At 42.1% G+C, this 21,894-nt stretch overlaps 1 protein-coding gene across 1 annotated transcript in view; it reads left to right on the forward strand.

Moving 5' to 3' along the window:
- Positions 1-21,894, forward strand: part of GALNT14 (polypeptide N-acetylgalactosaminyltransferase 14) — a 3,768,866-nt gene that overhangs the window by 842,505 nt on the left and 2,904,467 nt on the right. The window contains exon 2 of the mRNA XM_044058899.1: positions 16,335-16,504. Within this exon, the coding sequence (XP_043914834.1) occupies positions 16,335-16,504 (170 nt within the window). The remainder of the gene's footprint in view (positions 1-16,334; positions 16,505-21,894) is intronic.

The raw sequence follows: 21,894 nt of genomic DNA on the forward strand, positions 1-21,894 counted from the left end.
ATAGCAGAAAAACACAAAGGCACTTCAGGGTTAAACAGTGCCAATATTGTGGATGAAAGATGCTCAAATCAGTCGGGCATCTTTTTTGTGTTTATTGTTTAGGTGCCTCTCATTTAGACCACAACTGTGTGACTTGCCAGGCCTTTAGTAACAGGGGCTTGGTAGAGCATTGAAATAAGTTGATTTTAAAAGGAATATTGAAATCACCTTTTGAAGAAGCCTTGTCCAAGTCTGACTCCTCCTCTTCCAAATCTGAACATCTCAAAAAGAGAAGCCACTCGGTGCCGGTTTCCCCTACAGCATCGGTGGTTAAGAAACACAAGTCCTTGGTTCCATTTGTTTCTTTGGAACCGACAATTAAGGTACTGAAGCTATCAGAACAAGAGTCTTTGGCACCGATCACTGTACCCATGGCACCATCGGTGCCAGCTTCAGCACCAGCTACTTTAGTTTCCAGCTTTGTGCCAGCCTCACCATCTGTACCACATCAGGCTCTGTCCACCCCTTCAGTGCCAAGGTCTGAAATTCAGTACTTACCCAGGACAAGGTATTCCCCTTCCATAGACCCCTTTGTGGGTCAACTACACAACCCTTTTTTGGAATTCCAGAGTCTTCCTCTGGGTTATCTGTTCGATCCTCCAGGAGTCTCTCTGAGGTAGACATTGTGAGGTTGGTGGATCAACTTTTGGCAGCTAGAGGTATCCCTGCCCCTTCTCAGGCCCCTCTCCCTTCTAGAGTTTGGGTATCTTCATCTAGGACACCTTCAGAATTTCATTATTTGACCTCCTTTGGAGGCTTGGAGCTCACCACTTCAATTTCCCCAGTTCCAGCTGTCCCAGTGCTGTCAGGCAGTAACTCCTTAGCACCAGGCTCTACTCTGACATCTTTGGTTCCCTCAGGACCGATAGATTCATGGGCCAGTGACTCAACTGTCAGTTTCGATGATTTAGGATCAGCTCCTGTTTTTTATTTGGAGCTGACCTTAGCTATGGAAGCTGTGACAGTTGCAAGTTCTACCCTGGCTCCTGCTTCAGAGGATGGTCTCTTAGAGCGGGGTGTTTCCTCAGTTCCAAGGTTGTCTTTCTAGGTTCCTGGCTGCCATCCCTCTTCAAGGGGACTGCCTTCCAAGTCATGGAGAGTGTGCTAGCCTCAGCAAGCTCTCAGTTGACCCCTTCTTTATCTGAGTGTCCTACATCTGTACCTTCTGGTCCAGAGCTGCTACCATCCTCCACATCCAGACAGTGAGCACCAAAGCTGTAAGTTACCCTTGTACAGAGCCACTCTTTTCAGAGTCTTCCTCAGAGATCCTCACTGAGGAATCACCCTGAAAGAAGACATGCAAGAGGAAGCACCTAGAGTCCCTGGAAGAATCTGTCATGGAAGACATGGATTTCGATGAAGGGGAAGGTTCCCCCTGGTCACCCCTGAAGATGTCTCCTTTGGAGACATCCTGGAGATTCTCAAGCAGAGAGGTAACTGGAAGGCCTAAGATCCATCCTCTGAGGAATTTATTTATTTGCAAGCCTTTGGTACTTGCTCATCTACTTCCTGGGTGACCCCGCCCACTGATGATCTTATTAAACTAATTGCACAGCAGGCTTGGAAGGCCCCTGATTCTATAGAGCCGATCCCCTGCAGACCAGACAAAATCTTATCAGCTCCTGAAGACCACCAAATATTGGGCCAAAGGGTTAGGAGTAGATGCCATGGTGGTGACGGCTGCCACCAAGAAGGAACTTGCTGATGAGAGTCCCACTGTCCATCTTCCTAACCAAGAGTCTAGAATAATGGATAGACTTGGAAAGCAGGTATATGCTTCATCGACCTTTGCCCTAAGGTCCTAGAACTTTATGGCACATTTTACAAGACTCCAGAGTAATCTGATTAAGGAGTTATCATATACCCTCACTAAAGCAGTGTCTGACAAGGTGCAGGATAAGGTCACCTCTCAACTAGTCACCCTGGAGTCTATATTGAACTTGTCCATGCAGCTCATTGCACATGCAGCCGAAGGTACGACCAGAGCAGTGGGTTCAGGTGTTGCCATTAGGCGTCATGCCTGGATGCATTTGTGGGACTTCACTGAGCCCTTCAAGTTTTCTTCCTTCATCAATGCTCCCTTTGATGGAACATCCTTATTCGGCCCCAAAGTCAAGGACACACTAGCCAGGTGTGAGAAAGGTGGAAAGACCCTTTCTGCTGTAGGCATTCATTTTTCTTCCCCTCAACTGTCCTACTCCAGGAATCAGAGGAGTGGAAAGATGTGGTTTAAGTAGTCCTAAGGGCCTTTCCAGAATACATGTGGCAGTAGTTACCCTCTGGGCAGAGGGGAGAACTGAAATGGAAGACACTGACCTTGCAGCAGAGGAGGCCGATGAAACAGGGCTCCAGAGACTCCTTCTCTGGACAACCTTACCAGCGCTCCTGAAAGGTGACCCAGTAGTAGCCAGTGAAGGGGTCGGCATGTCTGCTTCCCCCATTCTATCCCTGCTGTTGGCTGCTCATATTCGCTCCTGCTTGCTCCTCAGGTGCTCTCCCTCATCAAACATAAAAATTAACTGGAATACCCCCTGCAAAAGATGCCTGCCTCGGACTGCCTTTTATAGTGTAACCCCTTCAACCTGCTTAGACTAGCATCTTGCTCCTCAGGTGCTCCCCCTGATCAAACATAAAAATTAACTGGAATACCCCCTACAAAGGACACCTGCCTCAGCCTGCCTTTTATAGTGTTATCCCTCCAACCTGCTTAGACTAGCGTCTTGCTCCTCGGGTGCTCCCCCTCATCAAACATAAAAATTAACTGGAATACCCCCTGCAAAGGACGCCTGCCTCGGACTGCCTTTTATAGTGTTACCCCTCCAACCTGCTTAGACTAGCGTGTATGTATCAGGACTAGCTCTTGGAATGCATAAAATACTGTTAATAACCTACCCATAGCGAGCACACTAGCAGCTTACGGTAGCCCCTTACCCCCCTCTGGCTGCTCTGTACCCTAGTCTCACTTCCCCAAGGCCAACTAGTTTTTACTCTGTATCCCAACCCTATTCCACCACTAGGTGGCAGCAGACTCCCACTACAGTGAAACACTCGCTTTCATGTTTGGCATTCCACTTTCAAACCTAAGCTAAATTATCAAGCATCTCACTTTAGGAAAGGTGAAAAACAGCTCTGCCCTTAACCTCTAATTCTGACTAAATCCCTGCAATTTACCTCCCACTAGCCTACACTCAGTCCCAACTTCAGAGCCCCACTAACTGATTGTTTCTTACAGCTCTGTCTGTGGACCTCTCACACTTACCTGGCTGTTCCTGCTCCATTTGCCCCGCAGGCTCACTCCGCTCCCCTCCCCCCAAATTCCACCCGCCCCCAGCATGCCTACCTTTATTCTTCCCTTTCCCTGCCCAACCAGCCTAATTACCCAATAGAAGCTCTTCCCCTATTACTCCACCTACTTACAGCCATCCCACTTAAATATATCACTCTATCTACCTCCCTAACAATTAAAGTCCCCTCCTCTTTATTATAATTCTAAGAAAAAAACCCTATAGCTCTTTCTAAACCTTCTCTTCTGCATAGCCTTCTGTCTTCTCAAAATCTATACGTATCAGTCTCCCTTTGCAGAGACATGCTTTCCTTAATTCTCCGCACCCTCCAGGCCCCCTGCTTCCTCCTTCTGTTCCTAATTCCCTTATGCTATACCAGCTCATACTCCTCCAATGCTTGTCCAATTTTACCTGCACAAACAACCACCATACAAGCCTACCTTAATCCTCACTCTTACTCTCATTTCCATTCTATCTCCCGTCCGCTCATTCAGCCTAACCCTCTGCACCTATTCCACCCTAAAATCTTCTCCACCATAGCTAATAAACTGACACATACATTAATCTTCCATCTACCTAAACTCTTACTTTGCAAACCCAAATGGCTAAAGTTCACTTCCTTCAACAACCTAGTCTTAGCTGGAGATATCCACCCCAACCCTGGTCCCAGTCCCTTTATTAACAACACCTACCCCTTATCTTTTTCCTCCCCCCACAAAACCCTAAAAATCTTTACCATCAATGCCCAAAGTCTCAACAATAAAGTTCACCAATTTCAGGCTTGGCTAAGCCATAACCAACCAGACATCCTAGCCATCTCCGAAACATGGCTCAAACCCTATATCTCCAATTCTGAGATCCTGCCCCCAGGATTCCATACTCTTAGAAATGACCGATTACATAAAAAAGGTGGCGGCACAGCCTTAGTCTACTCTAACCTTCTCACCTTAATTCCCCTCCAAATTCCAGTTGCTAAATTCAACAACACTGAACTCATGGCTGGACTACTAAAAATAAATAAACACAAAAAATATCTGAATTATTGCTCTATATATCCCACCTAGTAACAATATCTCTACCCTTGAAAATATTCTCCTATGGGCATCTACTGAAATTAACTATGAAACCTACATTCTAGGCAATGTAATTATTGACTGGAATAAAGTCAATAGTCCCTCTCCCTCCCTATTCATTAACCTCTATAACTTTACTCAAATAATCCTCCCCATCACCCGACCTAACAAAACAACCCCCCCGGTTCAACTATCGATTGGATCCTAGTCTCCGATCCAAATAAATAACCAACTTTGGCACAATTCCTAACACCATTAGCGACCACTTCCCAGCTTTCATCCATCATGCAACTAACTCTTCACCTCACCAGCACCAATACTTTCTCACTCCCAACCTCAGTAACTTCAACCTCACAACTTTCTCAAACATGTTCAAACAAATGGACTGGCAAATTCAAACACCCTTCCATTTGACAGTGCTATATACTACTTCAACTCTGTCTTCCTAGACATTCTAAACTCTCTAGCCCCACTAAGAAACAAAAGGATAAAAACTAATACAGCTCCTTGATTATCCAAACATACTAAACAAATTATGCACCAAAGGGACAAATTATGGAAGCTTTACCAAAACAATAAACTGCCCAATACCTTGCTCCAGTACAAACAGCTCCGTAACCTTGCAAAACAGCTAATCACTAAGGACAAAAAAAATCCTACTATATCAAGCTCCAGTCTAATAACAATAACAACCCCAAGCAATTGGGGAAATCAATAAACTCACTTCTTATTCCTGGCTCCAAGAATAACCCGTGTCCTGACCCTAGTAAATACGACCTTGAACAAGGCTCCGAATTTAACTCATTTTTCATAGAAACTATTTCTCACCTGACCAAGACTTTTGCCAACAACAGCCCACCAGCTCCTCACTCTTCCTCCTCTAAATGCCCTAATAACCCCCTTATGTTCGAGCTCAAACCGGTCTCCACTAAGTTTATAAAAAGACTTCTGTCTGAACTCACATCTTGCTCTAATGCTGCAGACAATATTCCCTCCTCCTTACTAAAATGTGCTGCTGATGGTATAGCTCTCCAAATCAGCATCATTATTAACAGATCTGTAAAGGAATCATATGTCTCCAAACCCTGGTGCTCAGCTTTTATTCTTCCTCTTCACAAAGGAGGCAAAAAGACCAGCATCTCAAACTTCCAGCCTATTGTTCTGTTCTCGCCAATCTCCAAAATCCTAGAAAAGGGCATTCACCTCCAACTTATGCCTTTCCTGATCCAAAACTATCTACTTACACTTACCCAGCATGGCTTCTGCCCAGGCCATAGCACTATAACCGCTCTACTCTCTTTCCTAGAAACTGTCAATCATGCCCGAGATTCAGGACACTGGGTTTCTACTATTTTGCTCGCTCTGTCTAAAGCATTCGACACTGTTTCCCACAAACACCTTCTCTTTCATCTCTCAAGTCTTCATCTCTCACCAAACCCTTTATCCTGGTTCTCCAGTTACCTATCAGACATATCTCATGCAGTCAAATGGAAGAACTCCACCTCTGTTTTCTTACCTACCCCAACTGGCGTACCACAGGGATCCATCATTGGGCCTATGCTTTTTAATATCTTCGTCAATAACTTTCACACTGCTATTCCTGATGCCAAAATCATTCAATATGCAGATGATTCAACCTTAGTCTGCTCCACCTCTAACCTCTCTGAATTGCTCACTAAAACCCAAACTGCTTTTTCAACCACCGAAAAAAATGGATGCACCAAAACCACCTCTCTCTCAATGCTAATAAATCAAAAATTCTACTATTCCCCCCACTAAGACTTACTCCTACAACAAAAATGCCTTCAAAATCCTTAGTCAAACCAACTCACCTATTGAAGTGCTTCCCTCTGCTAAACTACTTGGCATTACTATTGACGAATACTCATGTGTGACATCCATATTCAACAAAATATTAAGAAAACCCACCAAAAACTAGGTATGCTATACAGGAATAATTGCTTTCTCTCAAACTCCACTAGGCCATATTCTAGCCACTAGTTATCTTCTTCCCTCCTTATTATACGGAGCCCCTCTCCTAACCAACCTGTCCTCCTCAATCACCTCGAAACTAGAGAACTGTTATAATAACATCTCTAAATTTGCCACCAAATCCAGAAATTCCACCCATCATTGCCTCACCCTACAATCTCTGAATTGGCTAGAACTCCAAAACTACCTAAACTACCTCCAACTCACCACCGCACACAGACTTGTATTTCACCCTTCAAAAAGTCCAGCTCTAGCAAATATCCTTCCCCCTTACAAACCCAACAGAACTCTCAAATCTGAACATCAAAGCTTAACTGCTATCCATAAGCCTAAACGTCCTGCTGGCCAACTTCTCTCTTTCTCAATAGGCAAGAAATAGAATTCTCTCCCTTTCACTCTAAGAACTATACCAAACTCAGAAAACTTTAAAACCCAGCTTTTCAAACACCTGTCTAAATGGAAATGTACCTGCCTTCACCCTACCTAAACCTATCTAAGTGCATGCCCCCCAGGACGTTTTCTCCCAGGTTGCTAAACTCTAAATCTCCCACAGCTACTTTACTATGAGTGTATCTAAGCTCTCTACTACTCCTAGAGTTACTTATCACATGACACAACTGTGTAAATATTGTAAATAGCATCACACTTCAAATGAGTGCATGTAAAGTGTCTTTTACATTTACTTTAAAGGTGTATATGTGAAGTGTTTCCACACATACTATATAAGAGTGTTTGCATAAATGAATATGTATAACCCTTAAGATCAACCATAATGAATTTTGTCTGACTATGTGTGACACTGAATGTACATATGTTGTAAACTGTTGTATATAATGTATTTGTTATACTTCTGTATCTCTTGTATTTGTACTGTATTATGTATCTTGAAGCTTTTCTCCAGGGGCCTCCACTGAAAACGGGTCCCTTGAGTCCAGTGGACTTCCTCGGTAATCAAACTGGAAATAAACAAATAAATACATAAATAAATTGCTTACCTCTGGAAGCAGCCAGGGAAAGACTGTTACTGCACTTGACAGCCTGGAGACAAATAACTTCTGTTACTTGGGTGCAGAGCATCATTACCAGGGGCTACCATATCCCCTTTACTCCTTTTCCAAGATCACTATGATAAATCCCCAATGTTCCACCCAATGAGAGGGATCAAGCAGCCATGGAGGTTCAAAAGCTGCTAGAAAAAAGAGTTATCCAAGAAGTCCCACCAGACCAGATAGGATCTGGATTCTACTCAAGGTTCTTTTTAGTGCCAGAAAAGACAGGGGACTGGAGACCAATTTTGGACCTCAGCCTTTTGAACAAGTTTGTTCAGCAAATGAAATTCCGAATGGTCATGGTTCAGTTTCTACTTGCCTTCCTAGAAGAAAACATTGTCTGTGCTCTATAGACCTTCAAGATGCATATTACTACATAAAAATGGGCAAGCGTGGCAGAAGGTTATCTCCACTTTCGTGTGGGAGACAGTAATTTTCAATTCAAAGCGCTGCCCTTTGGTCTCACCACAGCTCCCAAGGTGTTCACCAAATGCATGGCAGGAGTCACAGCCCACATGAGACTAAATGGATTTCAGATGTTTCCTTATTTAGATGACTGACTCCTCATTGCCTCCACCAGGCATCTACTGCTTCCAGCCACAAGCTTTATCATGCATCTATTCAATTATTTGGGCATCACAGTCAACAAAGAAAAGTCACAGCTGACTCCCACTCAAGACCTAAAATTCATAGGAGCCCACGTCAACACCATTTCCTCTGTAGCTTCTCTACCACTTCACAGACTACAAAAGATAAGGTCTCAAGTACATATAATTTTATCCAAAGACAAAGTTCCCACTCTTCTTGTCCATCAAGCCCTGGGATCCATGGCAGCAGCCATCACCTTAGTGCCTTTTTGTGAGATTTCACATGAGGATACTTCAATGGCTCTTGGCTTCCTAATTGTCCATTCAGACTCATCCGATGACTTACCCAATCCTAATAACAGGTCATTGCAAAAAGGATCTATCTTGGTAGATGCAATCAGAGAAAATTCTCATGGGATGCCCCTTTTTCCTCCTCAGTCCAAGGCTATATTGACCACGGATGGTTCCCAGATCGTGTTGGGGGGCATTATCTGGGAAGAACAGACCAAGGAACATAGTCCCCACAAGAGGCCAATTTTTACGTCAATGTCCTGGAATTGAGAGCAGTGCTCTTAGCATTGCAAGCATTTCAATCTGCCCTCCCTCCGGGGACAGTTGCAATCCAGTCAGACAACATGTCAGTGGTATGGTATATCAGTAAACAGGATGGAACTAGATCGTATCCCCTGTGCCTGGGAAGCTCTCAGAATGTGGCAATGGGCGATATCCTCCAGCCCCTTTCTAGTGGTAATGCATACCCCTGGGAACTCCAACATGACAGTGGAGAAACTGAGCAGATGCATTCTACTGCCTCACAAGTGGTCTCTCAATCCCAAAGTGGCGAAGGAAATTTTTTGTTTATGGGGCCAGCTTTGCTGCGACCTATTTGCTTCCCCAGTGAACAACAAATGCAACAGCTATTTTGCCCTAATCCCCCATCAGGAGGAGTCATTGAGAGACGCTGTCCTTCTCGATTGGCCCTCAGGTCTTCTCTATGCCTTTCCCTCATTCCCCTCTTCCTGAAGAAGGGCCAAAGGTTGAGAAGGAAAATGATCCTCATTGCACCCTTCTGACCCCAACAAATCTGGTTTCCCTTTATTTGGCCTCAGCAGATTCCCCATCTGTAGATTCTGGACCCAATTCCAGATCTGATGTCTCACCCGCAGGGATTGGTGCATCCCAGCCTTCACACTCTCAAGCTGATGGAGTGGTTCCTCCAGTTCCTTTAGTTGCCAGTCAGAATAACATAACTTCCCCGGTGCAAAATATTCTTTTAAATTCCTACAGATCATCCAGCAGGAAACTTTATCTTAGTAAATGGAAGAGATTTTCAATTTAGGCCTGTAAAAACAATTTAGACCCCTTTTCAGCACCTGGGGAGAACATTTTGGAATTTTTAGCTTCCTTTTTTGGTCAAGGAGCATCTGCCTTCACCATTAAAGTTAATTTAGTAGCCATTTCAAATTTCCACAATGGCTATGATGACCATTCTTTAATTTCCCATCACTTATGCAAAGTTTTTCTTAAAAGTGCCTTATGTCTAAAGCCCCCATTCAAGGATCCCATTGCTCCATGGTATCTGACCTTGGTTTTGCAGTCTTTAGTATTTCCTCCCTTTGAACCAGCTGTGACTTGCCATCTCAAATTTATTTCATGGAAAACTATTTTTCTAGTAGCCATCACTTCTGCCAGGAGAGTCTCTGAAATTCAAGCATTATGTGTGAATCCCCCGTATCTCATTTTTCATAAAGATAGGGTTTTGTTGAGGGTCAACTCTTCCTTTCTTCCTAAGGTGGTCTCAGAATCTAATATTAATCAAACTATTTATTTGCCCATTTTCTTCCCCAAGTTTTCCAATAAAGGAGAATATTGTTTGCACTTAATGGATGTTCATAGACAATTACATTTCTAATGCAACAGGACTAAAGAGTCTAGAAAATCTAACCAGTTGTTTGTTTCCTTTTCTGATCCAACTCTGCGGAAACCTGTCTAGAAAGTTACCTTGTCAAGATGGCTAAGAAATTGTGTTACCTTCATTTATAATCATAACAACCAAAAGTTATCTGCGCCTGTAAAAGTGTACTCTACCAGATCAATTGCCATGTCAGGTGTTTTTCATTCAAAAGCTTCCATGGACAACATATGCGCAGATGCAACATGGACTATGCCTAATATCTTTATCACTCATTACAGATTGGATATGTTCTTCAGGGGAAGAACATCCTTTGGCTCTATGGTTTTCAGAAATATCCTTCCGTAAGGCCACCCAGGACCTAAAGTAGCTGGGGACTCTGTCCATTCATCAAGAGTGAATGAAGATTTTGTCATGAATGTTGGAATGTTATGGTGAGTACATAACTTTTTTTAATCTGATATCAATCTTCATTCACTCTTGATGAATGGACAGAGTCCCCAGCTACTATATCAGATTAAAAAAAGTTATGTACTCACCATAACATTCCATCTGTGTTATCGATCTTCATTCATTCTTGACATCCCACCCTCATTCCCCTTCCTATAGATTTCCTGGGGGATCAAACCCTTTTCCTGGATTCCTGTAGGTTTGACCTTGGACATTGCTTCTACCTTGGTTTATATGTATCATAAAACACCACTCTTTTAATAATCCACTGTTAAACACAAAAAACGCAACAGATTTAGCGCTTTCATTTCATTCACCAGAAACTTCATCAGAATCACATCTAAATGCTTCTGTTCTCATTATATATATACCCAGCACCATTCTAATTGGCTATCATATGCCAATCCCCTTAAACACCTATCCAATTTAAAGTGAACTTACATACCTTACATAAAAAATACTGTAAAAAAGTACCGAAAAAAGATACATAAAATAGTACATAAAATAATACTTAAGTTTTTAAAAAAATCCATAATATATCTATTTGCATATTTATTAAAAAGAAGAGAATATAATATAATACCTAATATATGTATACAGTTATAGATTGTTTAGTCATGCTCAAAACAATAATACATAAACGTATGAATATTTCCTTTTAATATCTATTTGCTCTGAATTTTAAGGCTGGGACTAAAGAAAGGTGATCATTTAATCCCGGGAGACAAGGGCATCAAGGTGTAATTGCCAGATAAGTTCTCTTAGTTCTAACCTTGATTTCCAGTCATCTCCCCTTTCTTGTTGTGCTACTTGTTCTATTAACCAAAACTTAAAATCCCCTTGTGGACATAATAAATTGTGACTGTATAGGGCATATATATCCTTTTTCCTATTTATATCATATATATATATATATATATTCATACACACTCTCTCTCAATGAATGCTGTGTCTTCTCCACATAAAATGAGCCATACACCTTACAATGGGCCTGATATATCATCCCTTTTGTATGGCAATTGAAGTGTCCTTTTGGATAAAAGGTCATTTTTTGGATACTCCAATGTCAGTTTTTCTTGATTATACATAAAGAGGCATTAAGGGCACAAATAGAAGTTGAATCAGGTGTCTTCCAGGATTTGATTCAGCTGTGGGGAACACATCAGTTATGCCTGTTTACCTCCATTCACAACAAACAGTTGCTCCAGAACTCCATGTGAATAGCCTGGGAAACAGATGCATTCTCTTTTTCTTGGATGGTAATGTTCCTTTATGCCTTTGGCAACTTTCCACTGGTATTCATGGTCATTCTAAAGATTCAGGAGGATTCTTTAAGATATTTTTGGTTGCTCCCTTCTAGCCTGGGCAACAGAGGTTCTCCCTTGTTTTGAAAATGGCCAAAGGCAGTTGCCACAAGCTTTCTTACATACTGGACTTAAACAAGACAGGGGTTATTTTATACTCCCCAACTTGAAACATATTTTTCAGACTGCTTATGATAGAAACTTTATACCTTTAAGGCACCATTTTTTGTGAGGACTTGCAGCTGATATTATAGGAGGCAAATAAATCCTGCTTCTAGGAAGTTATATATATATATATATATATATATATATATATATATATATATATATATATATTTATATTAACTTATGCAAAGTTTTCTAGTTGGTGCCACATTAAGAAATACTCTGTTAAGGCTAGCACTTCAGTGGATCCAAAAGATTGGTGTGAGTTTTTGTCTTCCAGCCTTTCTTATTTCTCTGTTAAGGTTCACTTTTAGGCTATTTCAGCATGTCTGCTCATGGATCCTCCACTTTCATCGCACTTTCATTTTAGTTGTTTTTGAAAGTGGTTTTTACATAACTGTCAGCCTATAAAACAGGTATTTCCTTCTTGGGGTCTTAATTTAGTTTTAAATATACTGTATACTGATCCATTTGAACCAGCTCTTCAGGCTGATTTGAGGTTCTTATCATGGAAGACAGTGTCACTGATTGCTGTGACTTTTGCAGAAATAGTGTCTGAGTTGTAGTTTCTTATGCTTTGTCAACCTTATCTCATTTTCCTCAAAGACTGGGTTTCCTTGAGAGTGAATTCTTCATTTATGCCTAAAGTGGTTTCCGACTTAAATTTGAGCCAGGGTATGCATCTCCAAGTCTTCCTTCCAGGGCCTAATTGAAGGAGAATGGTCCTACTTATTCTCCATGTCCACAGATAGCTGAATTATTATCTTCACTGAATTAAAACCTTCAGAAATGCTGACCAGTTATACATTTCTTATAAATATAAGAAATAAAGCCTGTTATTGTCAAAACAGTTTCCTATGGTTGTCCCATGGCTTTTCCTTTTGTTTTTCTTACCATAATAAATCAATTCCAAGCAAGGTTAAGGCACACACTACTAGGACCATGACATCTTCAGTTACACTATGCAAAAGGGTGGATTCTAAATGTATTCTAGAGGCCCTCTGTATATACTTTTAGAAGGTTCTACAAACTAGACACCTTTTCCAGGTCTAAAGCAGGCTTTGCTAGGACAGTTCTCCCGATTCATGTCCCTCCTCCTAACAAGCCTTATAGTTATGGGAATCTACCCATACAGCTAAGGCTACTGCAGCAGTGATCAAATGATGAACATAGCACAACTGCATAAGAAAACTTAGCAGTAGATGTTTAAATGATCACTGAAGCAGTAACCACTCCCTTCCACCATCCCCTTTATTTTTCTTTCTTTTTTTTTGTCTGGGTTTGCACACAGATTTTTAGTTTACCTAACATCACCCTCTTGCAGGACTCTAGTCTCCCCTGTTTCAGTTGACATGAAAGCTCTGAAGGGCTTGGCTGGCTCCCAAGCCATTAATATCCTACAGATGCGCTTTAGCTGTCAGTGGTCTGGGCACATGGAAGAGGCCCTTAAACTCTGGAAGCTGTCTGGCTATTACATTCTGTACAGGATATACCCCATATAGTTAAGGCTACAGCAGCAGTGATCTTTCTATCATCTACTGTATGCTAAGTTTACTTACACAACTGTATTTTTTCTGTTTTCAGCAACAGAAGGAGAACTGCATTTATATGAATGGTATCTTTATTACCATATTACATAAAACGTAGTAACTGAATTTGCATTGTAGATGTAAATGACTGCATTAGGCTATCTCATACTCTCATCTATTAACCCTTTCTCCATTTGTTACTGTCCAGTTTATTACAAGCATCTTTTTTTTTTTCAATAAAGCTGCTTACTGGAAAAGTGATGCTGCCATATGGAAGAAAGCCTAGAGTTATTTCATTACGAACTTAAAGAAGGGTATTAGGTGTCATTTTCTTTGCTCAAGAAACAGAGGTAAATCTAATACAATGAGGAACAAAAGCCCTAGGTCAAGGGCAGCTTTTAAATATCACCACAATTCCCTTAGACAGTTAATAAAACAACACATTTTGCATCAAGGTGCATTTCTTTGAAGAATAAGAAATATGAAACTCCAGTGTCTGGAATTATTGACTGACTATAATCCTCAGTGACTTATCAGAAATTCAGGACTTTTATAACACACACAGCAAAACTGTGAGGCAGAACTGAGATGTTCTTTAAATCCAGTAGCAGTTGAAAGCTGTGGGGATGGCAGAGTATAGCAGTTTGGTGCAGAAAGTGCCTGCTGTCCATATGAAGGGAGGTGTTTCTATGGTAGTACAGAGGGCCACATTTACACATTGTAGGGTTTCAGCTATATGTGCTGTGAATCGCTCTCAGTTCCATTATAGCAATTTCCTTTTAAATATGGCCATGCCCAAAATGGTAAGCTCAAGGAAAGCTCATTGACACTTCTTTGAATATGTTGGACTTGTTCAATCAGATTTTGTTGCACAGTATCTGTAGGTACTATGGCATATTGAGCAGTATGTATTAAATGGATCCTGTGTTAACATGTTTTCCAGATGGGTGACAAAGAAACTGTTATTAAATTTGATATTAAATTATTATTTTAAATCAAGTAACAAAACCACAGAGTAAATGAACCAAAAAAGAAACCTTAAACAAAACCACAGAGTAATTCAGAACAAGAGACACACACATTATCCAGCGTTGGTAGATGCAACTACACATAATAATGTTATTAAAAAAGTTGGTCAAATAAATACAAGGATTAATGATAATTTAGTTTGTTCTTTAGACATGAGTATTGATGGCACAACAATAAAGCGTTTGCTTGAGAGGAATTGGAGAGTTATACAGGGAAATTCAGATATTTTTAAAGTTTTAGGGACCAGACCTAATTTTGTTTTTAGGAACAATTTTAATATTAAAAAAGCTTTGGAGACGAATAAAAATAGTTTTGAACAAGGTGGCACTCACAAAAGAGGCATGTATTCTTGCCATCAATGTAACATGTGTAGGTACATTTCAGAAGGGCCATACATTATGATTGACACCTTAAACAGAACTTTGGAGGTACCTGGGTACGTTAATTGTTGCACCAAGGGTGTCATTTACATTAGTATTTGTAGTGGATGTCCAGCTTTTTATGTTGGAATGACTACTAGATGTTTGAAAACACGTATTCGTGAACATATTTATAGTATTAATAATAAGGACGAGACCAATGCCCTGTTCAAACACTCCTTAGTTTGCCACAATTTCAAAAAGTTTCTGTTTTCAGTAGTTGAAGTTTGTAAATCAGATTTGAGAGGGGGTGACTTTAGGAACTACTTAGAGCAACGAGAAACATTGTGGCAAATAAGGTTAAAATCTGACAAATTTCCAGGCTTAAATGAGGCTATTAACATTAAATGTTTTTTAAAAAATCGTAGATTATGTATTGACAAAACCACTGAACTGAAGTTGTTTAGTTGAAGTCTGTTTTTTTAAGAAGTAATGTATTTTTCAATTGGTTAATTGTTAATTAGAAACGCTATTTATTGTGGCTTTTTGAATTATGTGTTATTCTGATGAAGTCTTCCGACGAAAGCGGTTATTAAACAGTAGTACGCTATTATTGTTCCAGCAGCATTTTTCTCATTCCTCGACTAAGGTTTCTTATTATTTTAAATCACTTGCAGATCACTAAAGCCAATAACTCTGCTGGTGAAGCACTATTCTCTTGCACCATAGCCAAATTATGGAACTCCTTCCCACCCACAGTTACCTCCATACCATCATGCACCCACTTCAAAACTTTACTAAAAGAGCACCTAAAAACATGCTGGCTATGCCCTTGCAACTCCCACTCTAATATCACCCACCCCATCCAACCACTACCTTTCTTTCTACCCCACTAACTACCTTGATTATAGCAAGCTCAGATGTTCATAAACCTAGTACTTATACAGCAGAAACTTCTTATTGTAACATTTGTTAATGTCTGTTATGTACTTCGCAGATAAAGATTCTAGTTGTCTACTGATGTACTATGTTCTTCATCTGTAAATATGTTTGTAATTAATTGCTATGTTAATCAAATTGTTAATCGCTATGTTATCCAGTGTAACTACTGTCTGTTTATTTAACTGTGGAGCTTTTCTCCCCGGGCCTCCACTGAAAATGGACCTACATTCAGTCGGACACTCCCAGTCAACAAATGTAAATTAATTAATTAATTAATTAATTAATTAATTAATCAATAAGTAAATAAATAAATAAATAAATTAATTAATTAATTAAAATAAAAATTATTTTAATGATTTTCTGTGATTGTTTACTTTTTTCTCTGTTGCTGTCTGAAAGTGAATACAAGGTTGTGCTTTAATAGTCAGAAAGTGCACTTTGTGAGCATTGCATGCAAAGTCCGTTTGGGTTTGAATAAGGAAGTGGGAATGCAGAGCATGCCATGTGCCTTGTGACTTTCAGCAGGCATGGGACATAAATATATGTGTATGTGTGCGTGTTACAGCTTTTCTGGAGCAAATGAAAGAGTATGTTTTAAAGGAAGGTGGTTTCTTTTGTAGGCCTCAGATGTAGACTGGGATGACTTATGGGACCAATTTGATGAACGAAAGTATCTCTCTGCTCGGAAGTGGAAAGCGGGAGAGGATCCTTATAAACTCTATGCGTTTAATCAGAGAGAAAGTGAAAGAATATCAAGCAATCGGGCTGTCCACGACACAAGACATTACAGGTAATTTTATAACTTGTTTTCATTTAAACCTCTCTGCCTCTAGTTCAAGAAACAAAATAATGAATTAAAAGCAACCAGTCTGCCAGGGCACAAGACATTACAGATAATTTTATTCATTCTTGACTTCAAGCTAATTAAGTTCTTTCCAGATGCTGTTCATCTCTTCACTTGGTTATCATGTGAAGTAACTATCATAACAGATAACCATATCTGTAAGTGGAGTTGGCATTGCCTTGTCAGTTCTGTTTGAAATTTCTAAGCATTTTTCAGAAAAGAATGCAAGGTATTATAGGACTACAGTCTTTCCTTCTTATGTCCTAGGAAAGCAGTGTTTAGTATTTTTTTCACTAAGGTCAGTATACACTGAAGGTATACTTTTGGTGAAGTAGCAGGCAAAAGTGAAAGGAGGGAGTTACATAACTGGGAAATACATATTTGTTATTTTAGGAAGTATGCTCTGTCTGATACATATGGTCCTTATACTATATACTGTACATATACTTGAGAATAAATGTGAACCAAGAGTGGACCTGAGAGTAGCTGTGATATTATACTTAAGATGTATATACTTGTGAACTGAGCTCAGCCTGTATTGAACTACATTGGTATACATGTTCAAACAGTAAATGAATACTCATACAATCACTTAGCAAACATAGTTTGGTACCCCTGGTGAAGACAGAGCCACATTAGGGCACATTTTACTCCAAAGTAAACCCTTAGGTGAAACCTTATCTCTAAAGCTTGGTTCATAATTAGCCTGGAACTCCATCCTGTATTTTGCAATGATATGTTTTCATGCAGGTTCATACTGTTGCTTGTACTATCCTTTATAAAAGTTACTACAACTCATATATCTCATCGTCTTTGCTTAGGAATTGTGACTGGAGCCAAAAATAATGACAGGACAAAGACCTTAAGTCAGGAAAAAATTAAATATTATTCTAATTCACTTTAAATGATGCTACAGCAATAGATTTTGCATCAGCACACATTTGTTGAACAACAAAAAGTAAAGTCTAATGACGTGCATTATTGATTGACTGTAACCCTTCGTGATTTACTCGAAAATCAAAAATTTTGCAAAGGTAAGGGTAAAAATGTGAGTCAAAATCAGGGGCATTTGAGAGCTATACTGCAAATCCTTGCTTAATTCAGCCTCCCAACATTGCATTTAAGGAAAGACAGCACAGATTTGGAAATAAAAAAACAAAATAATCTTGCAGGATTTAACGCATTTTGCCAAAACTGCTGCTTGAAATACCTCCTCTGGTATAATCAAACCAAGAAAGGTGAAGCCAGGCATACCATCTAATGGCAATGCCTGTGCCAACGGCTCAAGAGGTGGCCTCTGCCACACTGGAGATCATCCTCATCAAAGCATTAGCCAGAGAAGTCAAAGTGGACAACTTAGGAGAGACCAGTTTAAGACTCTCCAGAGGTAGCAACTCTATAAAGAAGGTGGTGAGTTCTGATACCAAATCCCTCTGCAGCTGGGCGAAATGTTCCATGTAGTTGGTTGCTCTCAGTCAGAATGTAGCTGAGGAAACACCCACTTTCCAAAGTGGTCAATTGCCTGAGACTCTCTGTTTGGGGGACAGACCGTGGAACTCTGCTCCACCAGCTCCTTCTTGGTCGCTGAGCCACCACATTGGCATCAATGAGGATGGCCTTACTCCAATAAATTATGTCTTTGGGGGACTGAGGAGCTTGTTAGTCTTTTTTGGGGACTGGTTCCACTGTGCCCAGCTCCTTCCAAGCCATGTCGGCAATGAGTTCCACAAGTTCATTCACGGGTGGGGTACACCCAGGTAGAAGACGGGCCCATCAGGAAGGCCATCAGAAACACAGATTCCTCTGAAGACAGGGTGGGGGAAGACCAACTGCTTCTTTTCCAGAAAATTTCAAGGATGTACCCAAAGGATACTTCCTCAGACGGAAGTCTGGGGGACCCATCTCTCTCCTTGAAATCCATGTCCTCCGTGAAAGATTCTCTGGGGGAGTCCAGGTGCCTCCTCTTACACATTCTCTTCCAAGAGGGTCCCTCCACAGTGGGCTCTGGGGAGGACTCTGAAGATACAGGGGCACCAAGTGGGGCAGTGCCTGTCCGAAGGCGCTCGCGGGAGGGCTTACCCTGGAAGGATGATGAGGCCTCACCATTCAAAGCCAAGAAAGGCTGGGTACGACATAGAGTTGAAGGAGAGGTGACTGCCAAGCTGGAGAAGGTCCTCTCTAAAGCCCAGAAGGCTGACAGACTGTACAAAGCCCCCCTCTCCTCTCCCATGGCCAGAGCCTCCCGTGAGAGGCGAAAGGACCCCGATATAGTACTGAAGACCCCTGACAATATTGGCCCTGAGCTGTCAAGTGCCGATGCCCCCAAGGGAAGGAAATGGTATGAAAGCTCTGAACCCACCCCCAAAGAACCCAGACCAATCTCATGGGGATGAGGCATGGCTTGTTCAGAGGGCTGTGGAACAGAACCATCCAGGGACCCTGATGGAGTCAAGAAGGGAGGAATATCAGACTCCGTTGGCCTCTCAGTTGGAATGCTCTGGTCCTGATGCTCTGAAACCGGATGGATTGGAAGATGAGAGTGGAGTCCTCTGAATGGGGAAGACCCCTTGGCCATCTGGGCTGGGAACGACAACACGCACAACTCGATTTGGGCCTTGAGGAAACTTCTCTAGGCAAGAAAATTAAGCACTTATCTTAAAAAGAAGCAGCTGAGCTCGGATGTGTCCAACACTTTCAACAGCAAACGAGATCTGAGGGCTACAGGTCAGGAGGGGATTATGGGAATGGGTGGAGGTGAGCTTTGGATCTGTTCATCAGTTCAGATCCGAGGTCGGATCCAAGACCCATCTGTTATGAATAATGACACAGATGGCATCAGATTTTTTATTTTATTTGAATTCAGGGTTAGTCTCATCGAAACAAGCCAATGAGAAAAGAGGAAGTGCAACTGTATTGTTTTATTTATTTATGTATGTATTTTTAACTATAGGCCCAATTCAGAAAGGTTACCCCAAGGTGTGCATGAGGTGTACAACTCACAGTAACCATTTCTGATTCAGAGATAGCCCCACCGCGGTACTGAAACACAAAGATTTACAGCACCATAGTTGGCTGTTCCTGTGGCCATGCTAAATACTAATAAAACATTCTATGGAACAGGCATATGCTAATTATCCATGTGCTCTCCCCGTGAACTGCCTGCAGTAAGGCATTTATTCTGCACAAAAATTCAGTGAATGACTTTGTTGCATAAATTTACATGGCCGCTAATGTTATTGAATACAGGAGAGTTTAACAGACAGGTAGTGCTTTGTGTGTGTGTGTGTGTGTGTGTGTGTGTGTGTGTGTGTGTGTGTGTGTGTATGTGTGTGTGTGTTTGCACTTGTGTGTATGAATGGGTGTGTGTCCATGAGTGTAACTGGGTGTGAAGGGGGCAAACAGTGTGCGCATATGTGTGTGTGTGTGTGTGTGTGTGTGTGTGTGTGTGTGTTTGTGTGTGCATGTGTGTGTTGATGAACAGATCCAGAGCTCAAGCTCCACCCATTCCCATAATCCCCTGCTGACCTGTAGCCCTCAGATTGCTGTTGAAAGTGTTGGACACATCCGAGCTCAGCTGCTTCTTTTTGAGATAAGTGCTTAATTTTCTTGCCTAGAGGAGTTTCCTCAAGGCCCAAATCGAGTTGTGCTTGTTGTCCTCCCCAGCCCAGATGGCCAAGGGGTCTTCCCCATTCAAAGGACTCCACTCTCCTCTTCCAATCCATCCGATTTCAGAACATCAGGACCAGAGCATTCCAACTGAGGGGCTGACGGAGTCTGGTATTCCTCCCTTCTTGACTCCTCCAGGGTCCCTGGATGGCTCTGTTCCGTAGTCCTCTGAACAAGCCATGCCTCGTCCCTGTGAGGTCAGTCTGGGTTCTTTGGGGATGGGTTCAGAGCTTTCATACCATTCCCTTCCCTTGGGGGCATCAGCACTTGACAGCTCAGGGCCGATATTGTCAGGGGTCTTCAGTACTATGTCGGGGTCCTTTCTCCTCTCCCGGGAGGCTCTAGCCATGGGAGAGGAGAGGGGGGCTTTGTACAGTCTGTCAGCCTTCTGGGCAGTAGAGAGGACCTTCTCCAGCTTGGCAGTCACCTCTCCTTCAACTCTAGGTCGTCCCCAGCCTTTCTTGGCTTTGGATGGCAAGGCCTCATCATCCTTCCAGGGTAAGCCCTCCCGCGAGCGCCTTCGGACAGGCACTGGCCCACTTGGTGCCCCTGTCTCTTCAGAGTCCTCCCCAGATCCCACTGTGGAGGGACCCTCTTGGAAGGGAATGTGTAAGAGGAGGCACCTGGACTCCCCCAGAGAGTCTTTCAAGGAGGAAATGGATTTCAAGGAAATAGACGGGTCCCCCAGACTTCCGTCTGAGGAAGTATCCTTTGGGGACATCCTTGAAATATTCTTGAAAAGAAGCAGTTGGTCTTCCCCCACCCTGTCTTCAGAGGAATCTGTGTTTCTGATGGCCTTCGGGATGGGCCCGTCTTCTACCTGGGTGTACCCCACCCGCAGATGAGCTTGTGGAACTCATTGCCGAGTGTGCCATTGAGCTGGGCACAGTGGAACCAGTCCCCAAAAAAGACTAACAAGTTCCTCAGTCCCCCAAAGACATAATTTATTGGAGTAATGGCATCCCCATTGATGCCAACGTGGTGGCTCAGCGACCAAGAAGGAGCTGGTGGTGCAAAGATGTTCATCGTGTTACACTGTTGCCGTCATTGCACTTGGGTTATCCTGCCGTCAGGTTATCCTGCCGTCAGGTGGTCCTGCAGTCGGCCAGAGTTCCAAAGTCTTGGTCCGGCGTCAGCTGCTATCACCTCCTCCCTGACGTCAGTGCGACAGGGGTATATAAGATGCAGCCAATGCCATTTTCTTCGGTCTTTCTTGCCGCGCGGTGCCCGAAGCAAAAGCAGTTCGCAAGTGCCGGTCGGCCGTCTCCTGAGATTTTCATTCCGAATCCAGAACCGAAGTCTTCTACAAAGCTAAGTACCCCATTGGGTAAACTTTTTCTTGCCTCAGACCGATGTCAGTAAAAGTTAATAACTGTATTCCTTGTGGGAAGCAAATACATCATAAGGATTTCCATTCCTATTGTATTCCATGCCTAGGCCCTGACCACGACGTAACTGGTTGTCGGTTTTGTGCTAGGTTTAACAAGCGCACTATTAAACATCGGTTTGATTTTGCCCAACATTATTTTGGTAGAAAATTCAATTATAACATGCCATCGTAACTTCCAACGACCGGAATACACAAAAAGCGCAAAGACAAGGATAGGCATCCGAGGCCCAAAACTGACGACGGAGCCTCTTCTAGGCCAGTCACCAGTTCTCCAGTTTTC

The sequence above is a fragment of the Protopterus annectens genome, chromosome 1.part2 (assembly GCF_019279795.1).
Source record: "Protopterus annectens isolate FY-2018-M chromosome 1.part2, PAN1.0, whole genome shotgun sequence".
Classification (NCBI taxonomy): Eukaryota; Metazoa; Chordata; order Ceratodontiformes; family Protopteridae; genus Protopterus; species Protopterus annectens.